This window comes from Erpetoichthys calabaricus, chromosome 3 (assembly GCF_900747795.2).
Source record: "Erpetoichthys calabaricus chromosome 3, fErpCal1.3, whole genome shotgun sequence".
Taxonomy (NCBI): Eukaryota; Metazoa; Chordata; class Cladistia; order Polypteriformes; family Polypteridae; genus Erpetoichthys; species Erpetoichthys calabaricus.
The window spans coordinates 296993800-297016990 of NC_041396.2; the positions used below are offsets into that span (position 1 = coordinate 296993800).

Here is a 23191-nt window from a genome sequence, read left to right on the forward strand (position 1 = left end):
TTGTTAGTCCTCTAAGGAGCTCAGAATCTCCTGATTAGACTAACTCAAGCTCTCAGGATCTTCTAGTCATCCCGACTTAAGTCATCATTATCTACTGGTCATCCAGACTTAAATGGTCAGTATCAACTGTTTAAGCCTCACTTTAATATTCATAATATGCTCATTAGCCCTCTTAGGAGCTCATAATCTCCTGATAGGCCTAGCTCAACTGATCAGGATTTGTTGGCCATCTTGACTTGCGTCATCAGTATTCACTGGTCAATCTTAACCAAGTGTTGATAATATACTCGTAGATCATCCTAACCTTCCTAAAGTTCTCAGCTTCTACTGGTCATTCTAACTTCAGTCATCAGTATCTACTGGTCAGCCTTCATTCATTCATTCATACTTAAGAGCCCAGAATTTCTTGATCAGCCTAACTCAACTGCTCAGGATCTCCTAACCAGCCTTTTGGGCAAGCACTCAGCATCTACTGGTCATCCTGACTAAAAAATGGTCAGTACCTACCAGCCTCATGTTAGCATTCATAATCTGCTTGGTAGCTCGATTAGAAGCTAGGAATCTTCTGGTCAGCATGGCTCAAGTGCTCAGGATCTACTGGTCAGCATGATGTCAGTCATCAGGATCTGCTGGTCAATCCTCACTTGAGTCGTCAGGATATGCTGGTGATCCTGACACGAGTGGTCAGTGCCTACTAGTCAGCTGTGTGTTTTCAGCTTCTACTGGCCAGGCTGGCTCAGGTCAGGTGTCACCAGGCCTTTTGTTTTCTTTTCTTTTATTTTGTGTATTTTTTTATTAATTCCTTTCTATTTTATGTTATTGAATATTTTGTTGCTTCCTTTCCTTCCTTATATTATTTTATATTATTTTAAATTCTAATTAGTAGTGTCTCCTTTAACCGTCACCTTATCGTGGTGGAGGGGTTTGCGTGTCCCAATGATCCTAGGAGCTCTGTTGTCCGGGGCTTTATGCCCCTAGTAGGGTCACCCAAGACAAACTGGTCCTAGGTGAGGGATGAGACAAAGAGCGGTTAAACAAACCTCCTATGAAGAAAAACAATTTTGGACGGCGTTTTCCCTTGCCCGGACACGGGTCACCGGGGCCCCACTCTGGAGCCAGGCCTGGAGGTGGGGCTCAATGGCGAGCACCTGGTGGCCGGGCCTGCACCCATGGGGCTCGGCCGGGCACAGCCCGAAGAGGCAACGTGGGTCCCCCTTCCCATGGGCTCACCACCTATGGGAGGGGCCAAGGAGGTCGGGTGCAGTGTGAGTTGGGTGGTGGCCGAAGGCGGGGACCTTGGCGGTCTGATCCTCGGCTACAGAAGCTGGCTCTTGGGACATGGAATGTCACCTCTCTGAAGGGGAAGGAGCCTGAGCTAGTGCGCGAGGTTGAGAGGTTCCAGCTAGATATAGTCGGGCTCACCTCGACGCACAGCTTGGACTCTGGAACCAATCTCCTTGAGAGGGGCTGGACTCTCTACCACTCTGGAGTTGCCCCCGGTGAGAGGCGCCGAGCAGGTGTGGGTATACTTATTGCCCCCCGACTTGGAGCCTGTACATTGGGGTTTACCCTGGTGGACGAGAGGGTAGCCTCCCTTCGCCTTCGGGTGGGGGGACGGGTCCTAACTGTTGTTTGTGCGTATGCACCGAACAGCAGTTCGGAGTACCCACCCTTTTTGGAGTCCCTGGAGGGGGTGCTAGAGGGCATACCTCCTGGGGACTCCCTCGTTCTGCTGGGAGACTTCAATGCTCACGTGGGCAATGACAGTGAGACCTGGAAGGGCGTGATTGGGAGGAATGGCCCCCCCTGATCTGAACCCGAGTGGTGTTTTGTTATTGGACTTCTGTGCTCGTCACGGATTGTCCATAACGAACACCATGTTCAAGCATAGGGGTGTTCATACGTGCACTTGGCACCAGGACACCCTAGGCCTCAGTTCGATGATCGACTTTGTGGTCGTGTCGTCGGACTTGCGGCCACATGTCTTGGACACTCGGGTGAAGAGAGGGGCGGAGCTGTCAACTGATCACCACCTGGTAGTGAGTTGGCTTCGATGGTGGGGGAGGATGCCGGTCATGCCTGGTAGGCCCAAACGTGTTGTGAGGGTCTGCTGGGAACGTCTGGCAGAGCCCCCTGTCAGAAGTAGCTTCAACTCCCACCTCCGGCAGAACTTCGACCACATCCCGAAGGAGGTGGGGGATATTGAGTCCGAATGGGCCATGTTCCGTGCCTCTATTGTTGAGGCAGCTGACCGGAGCTGTGGCCGTAAGGTGGTCGGTGCCTGTCGTGGCGGCAATCCCCGAACCCGCTGGTGGACACCGGCGGTGAAGGATGCCGTCAAGCTGAAGAAGGAGTCCTACAGGACCCTTTTGTCCTGTGGGACCCCGGAGGCAGCTGATAGGTACCGGCAGGCCAAGCGGAATGCGGCTTTGGTGGTTGCTGAGGCAAAAACTCGGGCGTGGGAGGAGTTTGGGGAGGCCATGGAGAATGACTTTCGGACGGCTTCGAGGAGATTCTGGTCCACCATCCGGCGTCTCAGGAAGGGGAAGCAGTGCAGTGTCAACACTGTATATGGTGGGGATGGTGCGCTGCTGACCTCGACTCGGGATGTTGTGGGTCGGTGGGGGGAATACTTCGAAGACCTCCTCAATCCCATTAACATGCCTTCCAATGAGGAAGCAGAGCCTGGGGACTCAGAGGTGGGCTCCCCCATCTCTGGGACTGAGGTCACCGAGGTGGTCAAAAAACTCCTTGGTGGTAGGGCCCCGGGGGTGGATGAGATACGCCCGGAGTTCCTCAAGGCTCTGGATGTTGTAGGACTGTCTTGGCTGACACGCCTCTGCAACATCACATGGACATCAGGGACAGTGCCTCTGGGGATCGGAGGGTGTGTTCCAACTACAGAGGGATCACACTCCTCAGCCTCCCTGGAAAAGTCTATTCAGGGGTCCTGGAGAGGAGGGTCCGTCGGATAGTCGAGCCTCGGATTCAGGAGGAACAGTGTGGTTTTCGTCCTGGTCGCGGAACAGTGGACCAGCTCTATACCCTTAGCAGGGTCCTGGAGGGTGCATGGGAGTTTGCCCAACCAGTCTACATGTGTTTTGTGGACTTAGAAAAGGCATTCGACCGTGTCCCTCGGGGAATCCTGTGGGGGGTACTCCGAGAGTATGGGGTACCGGCCCCCCCTGATAAGGGCTGTTCAGTCCCTGTACGATCGGTGCCAGAGCTTGGTCCGCATTGCCGGCAGTAAGTCGAACCCGTTTCCAGTGAGAGTTGGACTCCGCCAGGGCTGCCCTTTGTCACCAATTCTGTTCATATCTTTTATGGACAGAATTTCTAGGCGCAGCCAGGGTGTTGAGGGGGTCCAGTTTGGTGGGCTCAGGATTTGGTCACTGCTTTTTGCAGATGATGTTGTCCTGTTTGCTTCATCAGGCCGTGATCTTCAGCTCTCTCTGGATCGGTTCGCAGCCGAGTGTGAAGCGGCTGGGATGAGAATCAGCACCTCCAAATCCGAGACCATGGTCCTCAGCCGGAAAAGGGTGGAGTGCCCTCTCAGGGTTGGTAGCGAGATCCTGCCCCAAGTGGAGGAGTTCAAGTATCTCGGGGTCTTGTTCACGAGTGAGGGAAGAATGGAGCGTGAGATCGACAGGCGGATCGGTGCGGCATCCGCAGTAATGCGGGCATTGCATCGGTCTGTCGTGGTGAAAAAGGAGCTGAGCCATAAGGCAAAGCTCTCAATTTACCAGTCGATCTATGTTCCTACCCTCACCTATGGTCATGAGCTATGGGTAGTGACCGAAAGAACGAGATCGCGAATACAAGCGGCTGAAATGAGTTTCCTCCGCAGGGTGTCTGGGCTTTCCCTTAAAGATAGGGTGAGAAGCTCAGTCATCCGGGAGGGGGCTCAGAGTAGAGCCGCTGCTCCTCCGCATCGAGAGGAGTCAGATGAGGTGGCTCGGGCATCTGATCAGGATGCCTCCTGGACGCCTCCCTGGTGAGGTGTTCCGGGCACGTCCAACCGGGAGGAGGCCCCGGGGAAGACCCAGGACACGCTGGAGGGACTATGTCTCTCGACTGGCCTGGGAACGCCTTGGGATTCTCCCGGAAGAGCTAGAAGAAGTGGCCGGGGAGAGGGAAGTCTAGGCATCTCTGCTCAAGCTGCTGCCCCCGCGACCCGACCTCGGATAAGCGGGAGACAATGGATGGATGGATGGATGGATGGATGGATGGATAGTAGTGTCTTACATATTCATAATGTCAAAATGCCTTCTTATTTTTATTTCATTAATTATTGTCCTTGCTGTTACACGTTGAGTCCAAGGGGGTGGGGGCCCCCGATTCACCACAGCAGACACTCGCTACTTGATCCCCTTATAAAGGCCATGAGAGGCCCCAGCCTGCTGCTGAGTCGTTAGCTGCTGCCTGTGCTGTTCTGCTCATCTTGGATTCTTTTCTCTTTTGTGATTTTTGTCCATGTATCGCTTTCATTCGTAGGTTTGTGAACCTTTTGCTTTTGTCTTTGGTTTTAATTGTGGATTTCAGGTTTGGAATTTATTCACTTTTGGGTTGTGTCTTCCCAGGTTCATTTTGTATTCATCCAGGCATTTTTGGGAATGTATTGCTGTTTGCTGTTTTTCCTTCTTTTAAATAAACGTTGTTATGACTATTAGAAGTGCTGTTTTGTTCTTTGGACCAGGGGTTTACAGTCCTCCTCTCCCTTTCTTTTCTTTATAGACCTGGCTTGTTTTTTGAGTTCCACGGACCCAGATATCACAGTATCTACTGATCTTTCTGACTTGAATGGTTAGCCTGGCTTGAGAGTTGATATCACCCAGTTAATCGGACTTGGATCTACTGATCATTCTGGTCTGAGCGGTCAATACCTACTGGTCAGTCTGACTCGAGAGCTCAGAATCTATTGGCCAGACTTACCTAAGTGTTTAGTATATGATGATCAATTTGGGTCAAGCATCATAATCTACTGACCAGCCCTCCTAAAAGCACAGTAACACCTGGTCAGCCTGATTCAGGCACTCGCTATTTACTGGCCAGCATGACTCACACGATTAGTGGTCAACATGACTAGAGGATGTTGTATCTAGTGGTCAACCTGTCCTGAGTGCTCATTACCTGTTGGCCAGTCTACCCTACGGGTCACCCTGAGTTTAGTGGTCAGCATCTGCTGGTTAGCACCACTCAAGTAATCAGCACCTACTGCTCCGCCTGACTAGAGTGACCAGCTCCTTCTGGTTAGTCTAATTCTTTGATAATAATAATTCTTTGCATTTATATAACACTTTTCTCACTACTCAAAGCACTCAGCAATTCCAGGTTAAGGGCCTTGCTCAATGGCCCAACCGAGCAGAGTCCCTATTGGCATTTACGGGATTTGAACCAGCAACCTTCCAATTGCCAGTGCAGATCCCTAGCCTCAGAGCCACCACTCCACCACGAGAACTAAGTGAGTACATGTCATCAGTATCTTTTGGCCATCCTAACTCAAGCACTTAGCATCTACTGGCCTTCTTGAGTTCAACAATCAGTTAGTATCTGCTAGTCAGCTATGCTTGAATGGTCAGTAGCTACTGGTCAGGCTAATTTTGGAACCATCTGGACTAGAGGAGCACTTGTTCCTCTCCACCTGCTGACCAGGAGACACGTTACAAGACAACAGTCAGACTTCTGAACGAGGTGGTAATGACATGATAAGACAAACCTGTCTGTGCGACGACATGGTCCGCCACCATGGTGGTCAGCAGCAGAATCTCCATCAGCTGATTGCTTGACATCATGATCTGTGAAGAAGACAAAAAAAACAAAGAAAGGATCACTCACTGAGTTCAAGGGTGGGTTATTTGAGATGGACGCCCTCTACGGACCCAGGTTTGTACATCTTGGAAATGCTTCAGTGCCCCATAAATCTGCCAGTCTCAGCTCACCAAAGCAGAGGGCTGCCCATCTCAGAATGATGTGGCTCTCCTGAGTGGTGCCCAGAGGGAATAAACCATACAGGATTGTCTTAATTATCAAAAAGCCTCGCACCATTAGCTTCACATCTGCCTCACCATAAGTCAAATTATTAGACCTTGAAGGTCGGGTCATCGTTTCAATTTCTAGTTGTGCTGCCATCAAGATGTTTACACCAGCATGCGTGCAACAAGAAGATGCGTCACATGCTGTTTACCCCAGATCTGTCCATCATCCTTACACTTTAAACTTCTGTCTTTCTTCCCTCCACTGTATGCTCCACCATCGGATCTGTCTGGAAAATTATATGTGTCACCAAAATCAAAGCTTTCACATGTTGGTGGTCCTCAGTATGTCCACATTATTTCATGTAAGACATGTTTCCTCCACACACGTATGCATTTATTCCACCAGCTGCACACTTTGACCACATAACCCTAACTGTTTTTTCTTCCATATCACAGAATGAACATGCCATCCACAGATGGTTCATTTGATACTCGGAGTCTGCCCACAGGATGCCCATTGTTTCCATTTAAATGTTACACTGAGCACTTCCTATGTCCAAGTTCAAGCACAGGTCACATATGAATATAACGGGTTGTGACCGGAGGATGGATGGACCAGAGGTGTGCAGACAGGAAAGGATGGGGAAGGACAGACAGAGAGCAGACAGACAACTTTTAAGATAAATTGGTTATGTAAGGCACTATATAATTAAGAGGTAGATATCAAAGACACACAGATCCATCCACAATCCAAACCTGCTTATAGAGGGCAGGGTTGTGGGACAGCTGGAGACTATCAGAGCAACCATCAGGTGCAAGTCAGAAACAACACCAGGACAGGGTGCCAAACCATCACAGGGTAAACACACACACACACACACACACCACACCATCAGGCCAGTTTAGCATTGTCAATCCACCTCTATAGACTCTGGGAGGAAACCAATGTGGACACAGGGAGAGCATCAAAACATCACACAGGGAGCACCTGGGAATTGAACCTCGGCTTCTCAGTTGCAAGTCAGCAGCCTTACAACCATTGCACCTTTGCCCTTAATAGACAATACTAAATGAAAGGCACTATATACCTCCTAGATAAATGGATAGGTATGAAAGACATTACATTATTGATAAAACTATGAAAGATACTATAGAATAGATACTGTATACGTGAAAGGCACTTTATGACAGACAGACAGACAGACAGACAGACAGATAGATAGATAGATAGATAGATAGATAGATAGATAGATAGATAGATAGATAGATAGATAGATAGATAGATAGATAGATAGTGTGGACGCTAGAGGTCGCTGCTGCCTCTTTTAAACCAACAGACAGACACACTGCACACAGGGTAAAATCACCAAGAACATCTTTAATGGTTTTTCTTCTTAATGCAGTGCCCAAAAGCACCTCCACCACCATACATAAACAAAGTAACAACCACTGTTCAGAAATCTCTCCTCCACTCCTCCCGCCAAGCTCTGTCCTGCTCCCACCCAACTCCAGCTCAGCTTGGTGAGTCTCCATGAGCCCTTTAAATAGTCTTTGACCCGTAAGTGCTTCTGTCCTTCTAACCACGTGATTTGTCTGCACTTCCGGGTCCGATGGAGATTTGTGGATTTCTTCAGCCCGGAAGTACTCTTGTGGTTCCTTCCCCATGACTCATGAGTGTTTCCGGGCTATACGGGAAATATAAATTCTCAAGCCTCCCTGCAGCGTGTCCTGGTGGCACCCATGGCACCCAGCAGGGCTGTGAAACCGGACTCCAACTCCCATGGTGACCTGTGGGAATCTGGGGTGCCACTATGCTGCAGGGGCATCTCCATCTGGCGTTCTTGGGGAGGCATTGTCCCTCTGTAACTGCTTTCCCCCCGTCTTTATCCTTTCTGGGTGTCCTGGCCGGGTTGAGCAGCCAGCCGTCCGTCACAATAGATAGATAGATAGATAGATAGATAGATAGATAGATAGATAGATAGATAGATAGATAGATAGATAGATAGATAGATAGATAGATAGATAGATAGATAGATGTGAAAGGCAGTATATATTAGATAGATAGATAGATAGATAGATAGATAGATAGATAGATAGATAGATAGATAGATAGATAGATAGATAGATAGATAGATAGATGTGAAAGGCAGTATATATTAGATAGATAGATAGATAGATAGATAGATAGATAGATAGATAGATAGATAGATAGATAGATAGATAGATAGATAGATAGATAGATAGATAGATAGATAGATAAATGTGAAAGGCAGTATATATTAGATAGATAGATAGATAGATAGATAGATAGATAGATAGATAGATAGATAGATAGATAGATAGATAGATAAATGTGAAAGGCAGTATATATTAGATAGATAGATAGATAGATAGATAGATAGATAGATAGATAGATAGATAGATAGATAGATAGATAGATAGATAGATAGATGTGAAAGGCACTATATATTAGATAGATAGATAGATAGATAGATAGATAGATAGATAGATAGATAGATAGATAGATAGATAGATAGATAGATAGATAGATAGTGTTCTTTAAAAACTCAAATTAACTGCGATGGGCTGGCGCCCTGCCCAGGGTTTGTTTCCTGCCTTGCGCCCTGGTGTTGGCTGGGATTGGCTCCAGCAGACCCCCGTCACCCTGTAGTTAGGATATAGCAGGTTGGATAATGGATGGATGAACTCAAATTAAAATTTTGTCCATTATTGTATTCACTGTAATGCCAACTTAAATTCTTAACTGGACTCAACTAAATATGTTCTTTATATGGTGTTGAATTCACTATTTGTTAGGGTGAAATTGTTTTTAATAAAACAAACCACAACAATGTTTTGCTTTAAACAATGGAAGCAAATTTATTTTAAAATTAGTGCTACATTTTGTACAGTGCCTTCAAACATGAAACATGTTTTTAAACTGATCTAATGGTGGTGAATGTTACTGAACCAGCTATAGCAAAACTCTTTTAGATTTATTACTGAATATTTGCAACACAAAAATCAATTTTTTGGTCATTCCTTGAACATGTTTTTTCTGTAAATATTCAGAACAAACATTTCAGAAAAAATACATATATATACATATTAAATACACAATATATTTTATAAGCTTTTCACAAAAAATGTTTATAAATTATACATAACATATCTATTTGAAATAATTATATGTACATACAGTATATTAAATACACCTTATATTTTGAACATTACATAACATTATATAGTATACATAAAATGTATATATATATATATGTTATATATATATATATATATATATAGTCGGGCAGCATGGTGGCGCAGTGGTAGCGCTGCTGCCTCGCAGTTAGGAGACCTGGGTACACTTCCTGGGTCCTCCCTGCGTGGTGTTTGCATGTTCTCCCAGTGTCTGCGTGGGTTTCCTCCCACAGTCCAAAGACATGCAGGTTAGGTGGATTGGTGATTCTAAATTGGCCCTAGTGTGTGCTTGGTGTGTGGGTGTGTTTGTGTGTGTCCTGCGGTGGGTTGGCACCTTGCCCGGGATTGGTTCCTGCCTTGTGCCCTGTGTTGGCTGGGATTGGCTCCAGCAGACCCCCGTGACCCTGTGTTCAGATTTAGCGGGTTGGAAAATGGATTGATGTATAGTCACAAACTCGAGACAGAGTCATATAAAGGTTTGGGGCAGCCACCCGTATACAGTAATCCCTCGCCACTTCGCGGTTCACTTTTCGCGGATTCACGACTTCGCGGATTTTATATGTAAGCATATCTAAATATATAACGCAGATTTTTCGCTTCTTCGCGGGTTTCTGCGGACAATTAGTCTTTTTACTTCTGATAGTTGCTTCCTCAGTTGGTTTGCCCAGTTGATTTCATACAAGAGATGCTATTGGCGGATGGCTGAGAAGCTACCCAATCAGAGCACGCAGTTAAGTTCCTGTGTGCTGCTGATTGGCTCAGCGACGCAGTGCTGCATTAACCAGGAAGTCTCATCTCATCTCACTCATTCAATATTAACGTGCTCTTTATACTGCATTCAGGGGATCATCACTTTCATCGTCATCATTTTTACTGCGCAGCATATTCATCATGTCATATATAGCTACGTGTACTTCGCTATACAGTAAGTGTAAACTTATCTACCGATTTCATATTGCTTAGCAGTTGTCCCTGTTATTAATATAGTAAAGGGTGGGTTGTAAACAATACAGGGAGGGTTTAAAAACGTCCAAATAAACGTTAAATAATTAAATAAATATGGTGTCCCTACTTCGCGGAAATTCAGTTATCGCGGTCGGCCTTGGAACCTATCTCCCGCGATAAGTGAGGGATTACTGTAGTTTGGTTTCCTGGCTGCAAAGTTGCTTTTCAAAATAACACAACACTGATGTGCACAAAACCGAGTCCAACCAGAACTGACGGAATAGGGAAAAGGTGGAGGCTTTTAAAGTGGGAGACAGGAAGTGAAGTCAAAGGTGTTGGGCTCATGTAGGTCTTCTGCCATTGGTGCGAGCCCGGACGTGACATCACAGGGGTCGGAGCCGGCAAGGTCTCCAAAGTGATTTTTTGCTTTAGACTAAATAGAGCAAGTTTCATTAAACGACAGCGAGGTTTTTCAATTTGAAGTAAGGCAAAAAATTACGTTAGGTGAACAAACATATTAATATAGTTCATTACAACTACTAAAATTACCTTAAATCAAAAATAGCCCTTTTTCTCTTTTTAGAGTGTAGATAGATAGATAGAAATGCACTATATAATAGGTAGATAGATAGATAGATAGATAGATAGATAGATAGATAGATAGATAGATAGATAGATAGATAGATAGATAGATAGATAGATAGATAGATAGATAGATAGATATTAAAGGCACTATATCATAGATAGATAGATAGATAGATAGATAGATAGATATTAAAGGCACTATATCATAGATAGATAGATAGATAGATAGATAGATAGATAGATAGATAGATAGATAGATAGATAGATAGATAGATAGATAGATAGATAGATAGATAGATAGATAGATACTACATTTTCTCCCAGGGTCTGCCTGGGGTCCCTCCGGCTGCTCTGATTTCCTCCCACAGTTCAATTGCCCCCTGACGTGTGTGTTTTCAGACTGTAACAGACTGGCAGTTTGTCCAGGGATTATTCCTGTCTTGTGCCTGATGATTGCTGGAATTGACTTCACACATACTCCCCCCCACTACCGTGACCCCACTCAGGATTAGAAAATGGAATGGTATGGCACTATATTAGATAGAGAGATAGATAGGTTATGAAAGGCACTATATAATTGATAGATTGATGCTTAAATGTAAAGGTATTTGCTGTCGCACACAGCTCTTGCTCTTGCTCTTGCTCTTGTTCTTGTTCTCCATTTTTTATCTCTTTGTTCCTGTGGTCAGGTCACCTCAGAGCAGAGCTGCAGTCAAGTTTGCACCAAAAAAAGAAGCAGCGATGTGACGAAAGAAGCAATTTGCAAGTGACATAGTTTAGAACAGCTGCACACACACACACACACACACACACGTATCATGCTGAGTGACACTCGAGGACAGGCTCACACAAACCACACATACACAAAAGCAGAGACCGTCACACCAGACATTTCTTTTCTTTCCTCTCAGGTAATTCACATTCCGTTATTGTGTCACACCGTGTCTGTAGATCAGTCTGGGTGTGTCTTCAATGACTTCACGTGGCGCTGTTGGGGCATTCAGATCTTTCAGAATATGCAGTATGTCAGATTTTCAATACATGTGAATCCTAATGATGCCGTGTTAAACACGCCGATGGGTTTTCATTTTATTTGGGATCCCTAGGAGGCTCTTCACGGCTGTCCAGAGGGGACACGATCTACCCTGGAGCGCCGCCTCCTTTCCGCTCCCTCACATGCCACTGACCACTCGACCTCCACACTGGCGCACTCCCTGATTCTGTCTTTCTTTTCCTTTCCAATGTGAGACCCCTCTCTGGCTCAGGATTTCTCCTTAGCCACCTGCGGATGCGGAGTCCTAATTACCAGCAAGGCCTGGAGTGCTGAATGGGGGGTCTGGGGGGTTTTGACCTAATCAAACAATCAGCTCTCTGCCACACCAATTACCCGGTGTCTTGCCCAGCTCGTTGGCCGTGGCACACACCCACATAGCCCGAGTCGCACCACCATGGGCCTCTGCTTCATCTTGATGTTCAGCGTCTCTCTCTGTTTAAACCTCTGTTATGGTCTATGCACAGATGTTTCATGATAGCCAACAGGCTGTTTGCTTCATATTGCTACTTCTGCTTCACCCTTTGCTATTTCACACTCCTTCAAGTCTCACACGGCCAAATAGTTTGAACGGCGACTAACTGCACTGAACATTTGACCTTTGATATTTTTGAGTTCTGTTTGTTTTGCATTGCACTGCAGTCCTAGACATTCATCATTTTGTCCCCCTGTGCAGTGACGTGCGGTGAGGTTCATGTCTGATGACTCCTTCAGAGTCAGATTTACAAATATATGAACTGCAAAGAGTCGCTTATTGACTATTTAATTGGCAGCCAGCATGCACATTGACTACTGGTTATGTTTCATATCTCATCGGCATTCTTTACACACACATAGACAGGTAAGGCACATATTTGGCTAAGTAAGAACATCACAGGTGGCACGGTGGCACAGTGGGTAGCGCTACTGCCTTGCAGTTAGGAGACCTGGGTTCGCTTCCCGGGTCCACCCTGCATGGAGTTTGCATGTTGTCAGGGTGGGTTTCCTCCCACTGTCCAAAGACATGCAGGTTAGCTGCATTGGCGATTCTAAATTGTCCTTAGTTTGTGTGTGTGTGCCCTGTGGTGGGCTGGCGCCCTGCCCGGGGTTTGTTTCCTGCCTTGTGCCCTGTGTTGGCTGGGATTGGCTCCAGCAGAGCCCCCCGTGACCCCGTAGTTAAGATATAGCGGGTTAGATAATGGATGGATAGATGAAAATGTATAGGATGGCACACCAGGGAGGTGAACAATTGTGGTGAGCACCAGGAAGGCTGGAGTAAGAGGGTGAGTTTTGGAATTATCTGTTCCCCATGGGTTCCCCATGTCATTTTACTTCATGAAGTCTATGAATCTGATGTTTTTCCAGAACTGCACTAGCAAGTGTTGAGGGAAGGGGGGGGTGGGGATTGAGAGGAAAGCTGACATTTACTTCCAGTACAGAAAATCCCAATGTTGGTATCGTACCATTTTATGGGTTTGTTTTCGGTTCTTTTCCAGCATCAGGTATACCACACATCCCAAACCTAGGCCAATGTACCTCAGCAGATGTTAGATACCAGTTCCACCCACCACCCCCCATTCCTGATGCTGCAAACAGCATTCCAGATCCTGGATCTCAGGACTGAGATTCTCCAACAACTCCTCAGAGGTGCCCAGATGGAAGATCTTCTCCTCCTCCACCTTCGCACACCAAGGTCGTGGTGGGACCCACTGAATTTTCACTCTTTACATCAATTTCCCCTGTTTATTATTTACATGACACAAATCACATGTCACATGACCGCGGTCGTCACATCGGTACCATCACACAAACCTCCAGTATAAATGTGATGTGGTGCAAGAAGAGATTATCTTGCAGCCAGATACTAGGGTTAATTCAATCCATACTTTGCTTTTCACTTTGATTTTTGGGTTGCCCCAGTGCTGTAGTTGGTCAGTGTATACTGTAAGTGTTATGGTGGACCCTTGCTCGGCCAGGAAGCCAAAATGGAAGGAGGCATAACCCAGCAGGTATGGGGCTGGGGGAACGATTAGTTGATGGACGGGGGGAGATTCAAGAGCAGTTCATTCCCAATTATGACAGATGGTAGTGCTCCACTGGCATGGACCCAGTGTGGACACCCTCAAGGACCCATGGGATTTGTAGTCCTGAGGGACAACCCTGTCGTGCTCCTTGGGTGCTGCCACAGGGTACTGAATTATTATTATTATTATTATTATTGCAGAGAGAAAGACTTCCTGGAAGTGCTTCCATACAGTTAAGATGTCTACATCTATATATATATAATTCACTAAGCTGCTACCTGTGCAAGCAAGACACCCATGAAATCACGCAAGACGGCCAAACCACCAAATGGGATAGGGCGACAACTCACAGAGCCACGGCCACCAACTCAGACGCGACAACTCACAAAACACGGCGTCATTCGCGTTCATCTCTGCTACAGTGCACATGCACCACTGAGCCACGTTGACTTTTCGGTTACGACGCATGAAGGTGTCTTGCAGGAGCAACACATTCGCGCTGATCAGAGACAGGGGCCGAGGAGAGGGGGAAGAGTGACATCAGGAATGGGGAGCCAGGTGGGGCCTTCCTCACTCATGCGCCAGCCTCCGTTTGAGGTGCTCTACCTCTTGCCATGTTTTGGAGCTTACCTTGCCTCCGCTTAGCTAGCGATACCTTTTTGTTTATTGATTTTTAAAGTTTGTCCTGTTTCACTACTACACGGGCGGAGCTGTGGGCGACAGCTAGTTCTTTATATATAATACGCTACCGTGGCTGTTTGTTTGTCTGTCCAGGATTTTAAATCACCTGTAAGCTCGTAAACCGTTTGACCGATTGACCTGAAATTTGGTGCACATATACTACGTGACGTCTACTGTCTGCTTTCAGGGTGATGACTGACCTCCAAGGTTATTCCTCTTTTTATTTTTATTTTTATTTTATTGTAGAATCAACTCTCGGCAGCGCGCTCTAGGGTGGCCGGGCAGCTCATGCGTATACGGGCGCTGTTCTCATCCCTACCGCTTCATATCTTAAATCATTCATGAGGCAGATTGAAGACTTAAATGCCAGCTTAAATGAAAAATTAAGGAAAATGTAGTAAGTAATTGCAACACAAACAATGACTTAATCAGTTTTAATGCGAAAAGATGCCGACGGACAAAGAAAAGAAGTGGGGCGCTCGGGTGGAGAACAGAAGAGCTGCTCAGGAATCAACAAGCGCATCAACCTCTGAGCAAACAAATGATAAATGTACAGAGGAAGAAAGAGGATGACAACCTATAAATACCTGGGAGTGCAGCTGGATGATAAATTGGACTGGACTGCCAATACTGATGCTCTGTGTAAGAAAGGACAGAGCCAACTATACTTCCTTAGAAGGCTGGCGTCCTTCAACATCTGCAATAAGATGCTGCAGATGTTCCATCAGACGGTTGTGGCGAGTGCCCTCTTCTACACCGTGGTGTGCTGAGGAGGCAGCATAAAGAAGAGGGACGCCTCATGCCTGGACAAACTGGTGAGGAAGGAAGGCTCTATTGTAGGCATGGAGCTGGACAGTTTGACATCTGTGGCAGAGCGACGGGCGCTCAGCAGGCTCCTGTCAATCATGGAGAATCCACTGCATCCATTGAACAGGATCATCTCCAGACAGAGGAGCAGCTTCAGCGACAGACTGCTGTCACCATCCTGCTCCACTGACAGACTGAGGAGATCGTTCCTCCCGCACGCAATACGACTCTTCAATTCCACCCGGGGGGTAAACGTTAAGATTATTCAAAGTTATTGTCTGTTTTTACCTGCATTGTTATCACTCTTTAATTTAATATTGTTTTTTGTATCAGTAAGGTGCTGCTGGAGTATAGAATGCTCAAGTCAAGTGTGTTCACTGCGCGTTATCTTTATAGTAATGTGCCGTTACTGGTTATTAAATACAGTGGCATGCAAAAGTTTGGGCCCTTTGCTTAAAATGTCTGTTGGTGTGAATAGTTAACTGAACTGATCACCAGAAGTCATCAAGTTACAGACGACACATTTCTTTAATATTTTAAGCATATTACATTTTTATTGCCATCATTCAGAGGTAAAAAAATACCAAGAAAAAAATGGAAAGGGCCTGAAGAAAAAAGTTTGGGCCTCCCATATGGTCAGTATTTAGTGAGACCCCCTTTGATGAGTATCACAGGTTGTAAACGCTTTTTTTTGCCAGCTAAGAGTCTTCAAGTTTATAATTGGGGTCTTCTAGTCCATTCGTCCTTACAAAAGGCTTCTAATTCTGTGAGATTCTTTGGCTCTCCTGCATGCACTGCTCTCTCTTTTTTGAGGTCTCTCCACAGATTTTCAATGATGTTTAGGTTGGGGGGTCTGTGAGGGTTGTGGCAGATGGAATGCCCAGAGTATGGAAGGAGAGGGGGAGAGAGTATTTTCAGGACAGAGGACAGCCCCCTTGGTTTCCAGCGGGACCACGGATCATGAGCATGGGAGCTCAACCCTACTGGACTTTTACAGGGCCTTATTTGGCAACACACCTAGAAGTGCTGCTAGAAGAAGCTCGTTGGGCCCCTGGAGTCCTTCCAAGTGCCCTATAAAAAGGAGCCAGAGTCGGGAGGAGGGAGACGAAGTTTGCTTGGAGGAGTGCTGATGGTTTACAAAGCCCTTTAATAATCTGCTCCATCCAATATCCCAGAATGCCTCTCACCTTACACTCCAAATTGTAACCTTAGATCTTCAAATGAGGGTCTGCTTAGAATTCCAAGTGCTAAACTTAAAAGAAGTGGTGAGGCCTTCTACTGTTATGCACCTCAAATCTGAATAGCTGACCGATAGAAATTCATCAGGCTGACACGGTGGAGCACTTTAACAAACTGCTAAAGACCCCTTATGTGAGCACGGCTCTCTCAGCGCTTCATTTTAGTGTAACTCTGATATTCTGCATATGCACTAAATTATCATTTCTATCATGGCTCCGCAATCTGTGCTCAACCCTACTTTCTCTGCTGTTCTTTTCCAGTTTTTCTGTGGTCTGCGCTCCACCACCTGATCAGGGTGCCATGCAGTCCCTCCATTGATGGATTAAAGGCCAGAAGTCCACATGACCATCATCATCTAATTCTTCTGCACGGAGCCTGATTAAGATCATTTATGTTAGGTAGAATGGCCAGTGGGGGGAGCTGGGTGGTCTCGTGGCCTCGGGACCCCTGCAGATTTTGTTCGGCACCCCGGAGTTTCTGTTTTTTTGTTTTTTCTGTCCTCCCTACCTTACTTTTATTCTATGTTATCATATACTGTATACTCACGTTTAAGTTCTCCCGCGGATAAGTCAGGGCTTCATTTTACTGTATAATTTCCTCTATTTTATAATGCCGGCTGTATAAGTGGAATGCGCAAAACTCACATTATTGGTCCAAGAGATTACGATATGCTAACACCCACCTGAGAGAGTCACCACGGAGCACACGGCCCTAATTTCTACGTATTGTGCCTACGTGACCACACAGCAATACCTGAACTATTCTGAAGCGACATTTGCACTGATTTGTGTTTTTTGTATCTCACACCCTCATACACCTTTATCGTAAGAGCATCCCTTATCTGCGATGTAGCGTACGATCAGAAGAAAGTATTAAGCTGGTTTTAAATTAACAGTCATTGAAGTGGCGAAATATATTGGTAACTGCACTGCTGCAACAAAAATCGATGCGTCTGAGAAACTGGAGCGAGATTGGAGGAGGCAAAAAGATGTAAAAAAAAATAATTTAAGTGCCGCATTTTTGAATGGGTGTATAAGTAGGGGTCTGATTTTATGATCGATTTTTCGAGGTTTCAAGACCCGACTTATACGCAAATATATGCAGGAATTAGTATTGCCGAATCTTATCTCTCCACTATATAAAAAAATCCTGGGACAAGACGTGACTTTTTCAGAGAGATAATTTCAAGTCCCACTTTTGTGCCAAGAGATTTAACTGTGCCGGGGCCGGAAATAAAAGACAAAGAGTAGATGACAAAGTAGACTATTCTTAAGGGGTTCAAAAATGGTGGCGTGATACGCATACAGAGCAGTTTAGAGATAATGAAAGTACTAAAATTTGAAAAGTCTCAAAAAACTGATAGTAAAGATTGTATTAGCGGCAACAAACGGAAATTATTACTCGGTGACATAACGGAAGAGCGAAAAGAAATCAAATGTATGGACATAGGTGATATGACAGAAGTATGTAGAGATTATTTGGCTTTAAAGTTTAAGTCGGAGACGTGTAGATCGTCTAATTTGTGTTGCAATCAGGGAAAAGTAGTGTTGCCTACCAATGAAGAGGCCTATCCGCGAGAAATAAATGATTTGTTATTGGGTGAAAGTGAAATCCACAAACACTACAGGCAAAATATCCGAATCGACAATAATCTGCTCGCATTCGCATCATTCAATGCTCAAAACGTAGATTTACACAGTAATGGACCAAATGCTATGAGAATCTGTGTTCCCGCAACAATTAACGCTATGACAAGTTTAATTTCAAAGAAACCACAATTTAGTCAGGTTTATATTTATGATCATGAAGAAGCGATGCAACATAGAGTTAAACGACTGGACATATTAGAAATTCTACATCCAATAATGAATATAAATCCATACGTCCAAAAGTATCGCACTTTATACAAAATTTATTTAAAAATCACGGACAAAGAAGTTTTCTTGGATTTCTATATGAATCTGAAAGATCACGCACGCATTTATAATAAACCAACGTGTGACGAATTGTCAGTGATAATAGTTTCGAAAGACGGGGATATCAAATTGATATTGAGTTGACATTTGTGTTTATCCAATAGTAAAGCACGATTTGTCGCAAGTGGCAGATCTGGGAAATGACGAGCGCGTGGGCCCGTGCACATGGGGGTTGGCAGAGCCCCCTAGTTTTTATACATTTTCTCTTTCTTCATCCTGTATGCACTTTGAGCTCCAGTATTTGTATGAAAACGTGCTCCAGAAATCAAAGTTGCTGTTGAGTGGAGGAGGAAGGAAGAAGAGAAGAATTGTGTGAGACTGAGAGATTGTGTTGGGCTCGCTTCCCACGAGAAGAAGAAGACTAAATAAAGCGTGTGCTTGCACTTGTGCCTCCCGTGTCTGTCTGTGTCGGGTTAGGGCCGCCGTACGCACCCTTAGGCTTCACAGGGTCATGGCAGAACCGTCACCTCGTGCCACTTGAGGTATCCCATTGTAGATTTGGAGGTCTGTTTCGGCTCATTATCCTGTTTGTAGGACCCACATCCTCTTTTCAACTTCAGCTTTTTTTTTTTTTACAGATGGTGTGATGTTTAGCTCCAGAATTTGCTGATATTTATTTGACTCCATTCTTCCCTCCACCAATGACGTGCCCCCTGTGCCACTGGCTGAAACGAAAGACCTAAGCTGATGGATGTGCTGCCATGCTTAACAGTTGGAGACGTGTTCTTTTCCTGGACTTCAGTTCTCTTTTTGCTCTCTTTGCACATTGTGGTCAAAAAGTTCTATTCTGACGACATCAGCCCACAGGACTCTTTTTCCAAAATGTGTCAGGCTTGTTGAGATGTTCATTGGCAAACTTCAGGCGAGAATTCAGGAGAGGTTTTCTTCTGCTGACTCCGCCATGAAGGTCCTCTTTGTTGAGGTGTCACTGCACAGTAGAACAGTGGACCACCACCACCATCTTCCTGAAGGACTTTGGTTTTTAATTTGCCTTTCTAGCAATCCACTGAGCAGATCTCTCAGGAAGTTTTCTTGATCTTCCAGACCTCAACTTGGCCTCCTCCATTCCTGTTCACTGCCATTTTTTAATAACATTACAAACTGAGGACACGGTGACCTGAAAACGCTGTGCTGTCTTCTTGTCGCCTCCTCCTACTTTGTGAGCCTCAGTTCTTTTATTTGTTGGAGTGCCGTGCAGCTGCTTAGAGGAGCCCATGGCTGCTGATTGCACAGACAAGGTTTGAGGAGTCTGAGGATTTCTACAGCTTTGACATTTGCATCACTGGGGGTTTCCTAATGATGACTGTGACCAAGCCATGGCTGTCCTACCGAGCTCATGAAGGTCTGAGACCACCTGTGAGAAAAGTGATCTGAGACCTCAAATATCTAGGGGTGCCCAAACATTTGCATGGTGCTCCACTCCTTTTTTAACTGTACAATTGTATAAAACAAAAACAAATCACAAATCTGGCATAAAACATCTTTAACTGTATGACTTCTGGTGATCAGTTCATCTTCTGCTCACTTAAGTATTCACAGTAGCAGACATTTTAAGCAAGGGGGCCCAAACTTTTGAATGCCGCTGTATATCTGCTATCATTACAGTTAAAACTCTAAAGCTCTTTTCTGTGGAAACACATTAGAAGCTGGGATTTAGGTTTGCAGACTGAATATTCATATTTGGTGAGACGGCTTGGAATTCCATGTGACGCATGTTGAGGTCGACAGCCTCTGAGGTTTTATTCTAAGGCACACACTAACGAAATGACACTTAGCCTCTGAGGTGGCATAAGATAGCTATGGAGCCCCAGAGGTTTAATTATAGACACACGCTACGTAAATAGAGCACGGCCTCCGAGGATACCCATGAAAAGAGTTGGAGTGTTTTCAAGTGATGCACGACAGAGTGTAAGGCTGTGCAAGTGACAGTAAATCAGAGTAACTCAGCAATGACAACTTGTAACTAATACATCCCATAAAGGCAGAATGAGGCCTTCACAGAACAAGCAGACTGGTGGTGGACAATACCACTGCATCACCAGTTAGGAGACGAGGGGCTGTGGGGAAGTCAGTGGAGGGCAGAAAACAAACAAGAAAAAGTCGACTTAAACGCTCTATAGGGCGCTATATAATAGATAGATAGATAGATAGATAGATACATAGATAGATAGATAGATGTGAAAGGCACTATATAATAGATAGATAGATAGATAGATAGATAGATAGATAGATAGATAGATAGATAGATAGATAGATAGATAGATAGATAGATAGATAGATGTGAAAGGCACTATATAATAGATAGATAGATAGATAGATAGATAGATAGATAGATAGATAGATAGATAGATAGATAGATAGATAGATAGATAGATAGATAGATAGATAGATAGATGTGAAAGGCACTATATAATAGATAGATAGATAGATAGATAGATAGATAGATAGATAGATAGATAGATGTGAAAAGCACTATATGATAGATAGATAGATAGATAGATAGATAGATAGATAGATAGATAGATAGATAGATAGATAGATAGATAGATAGATAGATAGATGTGAAAGGCACTATAATAATAGATAGATAGATAGATAGATAGATAGATAGATAGATAGATAGATAGATAGATAGATAGATAGATAGATAGATAGATAGATAGATGTGAAAGGCACTATATAATATAGATAGATAGATAGATAGATAGATAGATAGATAGATAGATAGATAGATAGATAGATAGATAGATAGATAGATAGATAGATAGATGTGAAAGGCACTATATAATAGATAGATAGATAGATAGATAGATAGATAGATAGATAGATAGATAGATAGATAGATAGATGTGAAAAGCACTATATTATAGATAGATAGATAGATAGATAGATAGATAGATAGATAGATAGATAGATAGATAGATAGAGAGATAGATAGATAGATGTGAAAAGGCACTATATATAGATAGATAGATAGATAGATAGATAGATAGATAGATAGATAGATAGATAGATAGATAGATAGATAGATAGATAGATGCTCAAGAGAGCAGACTAACCAAGTCTCCGAAGGCTACGGTCTGATTGATATATTTTAAAGGCACTATATAACAGATGGACAGACAAATGTGAAAAGGCGTTACATAAGAGACAGATAGAATTGGAAGGCACTATGAAGTGGGGCTCGGCACTGGCATTGTCAGAGTGAGGCTAAGCTCATGTGCTTCTCTCATCATGTGACTTTGCTGCAGTTCAAGTTGCTAGGGAACCACAAATAGGGGGCGTGCCCAGAAAGCATGTGGACGGTGTGGTCAGAGGTGTGGCCGAGGCGTTTCACATTCAAGCTTTTCACAGACGACACGACATATTTTACGACTTCAGGGTTTTTTGGATGAACTTGGAGAGGAGAGGAGCACTCTGGGGTGCTCAGCCTCAGTTTTTGTGAAGAGATGCTGTGTCCAAGTGTTTTAGTTTACTGATTTAGTTCAAAAAAGCCCTAAAAACTGAAGGATATAAAAGCTGTTACAATGCAGCCAGTCGAGTGATGAAAGTGACAAGGTGCAGGATCAGCCATTATGAAGTGTGGCTTTTAGCACACAGAATGTCTTGTCTGCTCACTAATTTTGTAAACCTACTTAATTCAACTTTAAGGCTGCAGCAGTGACCAATCCTCAAGGGAGGCTGGTCGACACAGAGCACACACACACACACGCACACACACACACGCACACACATGCACACACACACACACACACTGGTGTAATTTTGAGCTATCAGCCAGCCAAATTTGTAATCTTTGGGATGTGGAAGGATAAACACAGACCTAGAGAGAACATCCACACACAAACACTACCCAGATTGGGATTTGAGCCCACACTGACACAAAGAGACCACACACAGTGTCCAGGCTGGGATTTTAACCTTTATAGACACAGAGAGAACATGCACACCCCACACAAGCAATACGCAGACTGGGATTTGAACCCACATTGACACAGAGAGAACTTGCACACCTCACACACAGAGTCCAGGCTGGGGTTTGAACCGACACAGACATGGAGAGCACACGCACAACCTACACAAGCAACACCAAGGGTTGGAATTTGAACCCAGATTGATACGGAAAGAACAAGCAACCCTGACGCATGCCATGCGCAGACTTTATAGACACAGAGAACCTTTGAACCTTTATAGACACAGAGAGAACCTGCACACCACACACAAACAGAGCCGAGGCCAGCATTTGAACCCAGATAGTTACAGAAAGAACATACACTATGCTGCTGCTGGGGAATGTGAATTTCCCCTTGGGATTAATAAAGTATCTATCTATCTATCTATCTATCTATCTATCTATCTATCTATCTATCTATCTATCTATCTATCTATCTATCTATCTATCTATCTATCTATCTATCTATCTATCTATCTATCTATCTATCTATCTATCTATCTATCTATCTATCTATCTATCTACACACCGCTACATAAGCACTTCCCAGGTTGAAATCTAAACAAGCACACCACACACAAACAGAGCCGAAGCTGCAATCCATATTACTAACTGAGAATGGTAAACCGGATGGACGCAGGGACATGCAACGTAAACGCACGAAGCCATTGCACATGAAACGGGACACACACAAAGAAGAGGATTGAGACCCACGACACCCAAATCCCCCTCCAGTAACTGAAATAAGAAATGAGGCCACAAGCCCCTAGAACACCAAA

The 23191-nt window shown here is 44.6% G+C and overlaps 1 protein-coding gene across 2 annotated transcripts in view; it reads right to left on the reverse strand.

The window, feature by feature from the left end:
- The window catches only part of itgb7 (integrin, beta 7), a 77314-nt gene that overhangs the window by 50079 nt on the left and 4044 nt on the right, over positions 1-23191 (reverse strand). For both annotated transcript variants that reach the window (XM_051925053.1, XM_051925052.1), the window contains exon 2: positions 5717-5795. In XM_051925053.1, the coding sequence (XP_051781013.1) occupies positions 5717-5792 (76 nt within the window). In that variant the 5' untranslated portion in view covers positions 5793-5795. The remainder of the gene's footprint in view (positions 1-5716; positions 5796-23191) is intronic.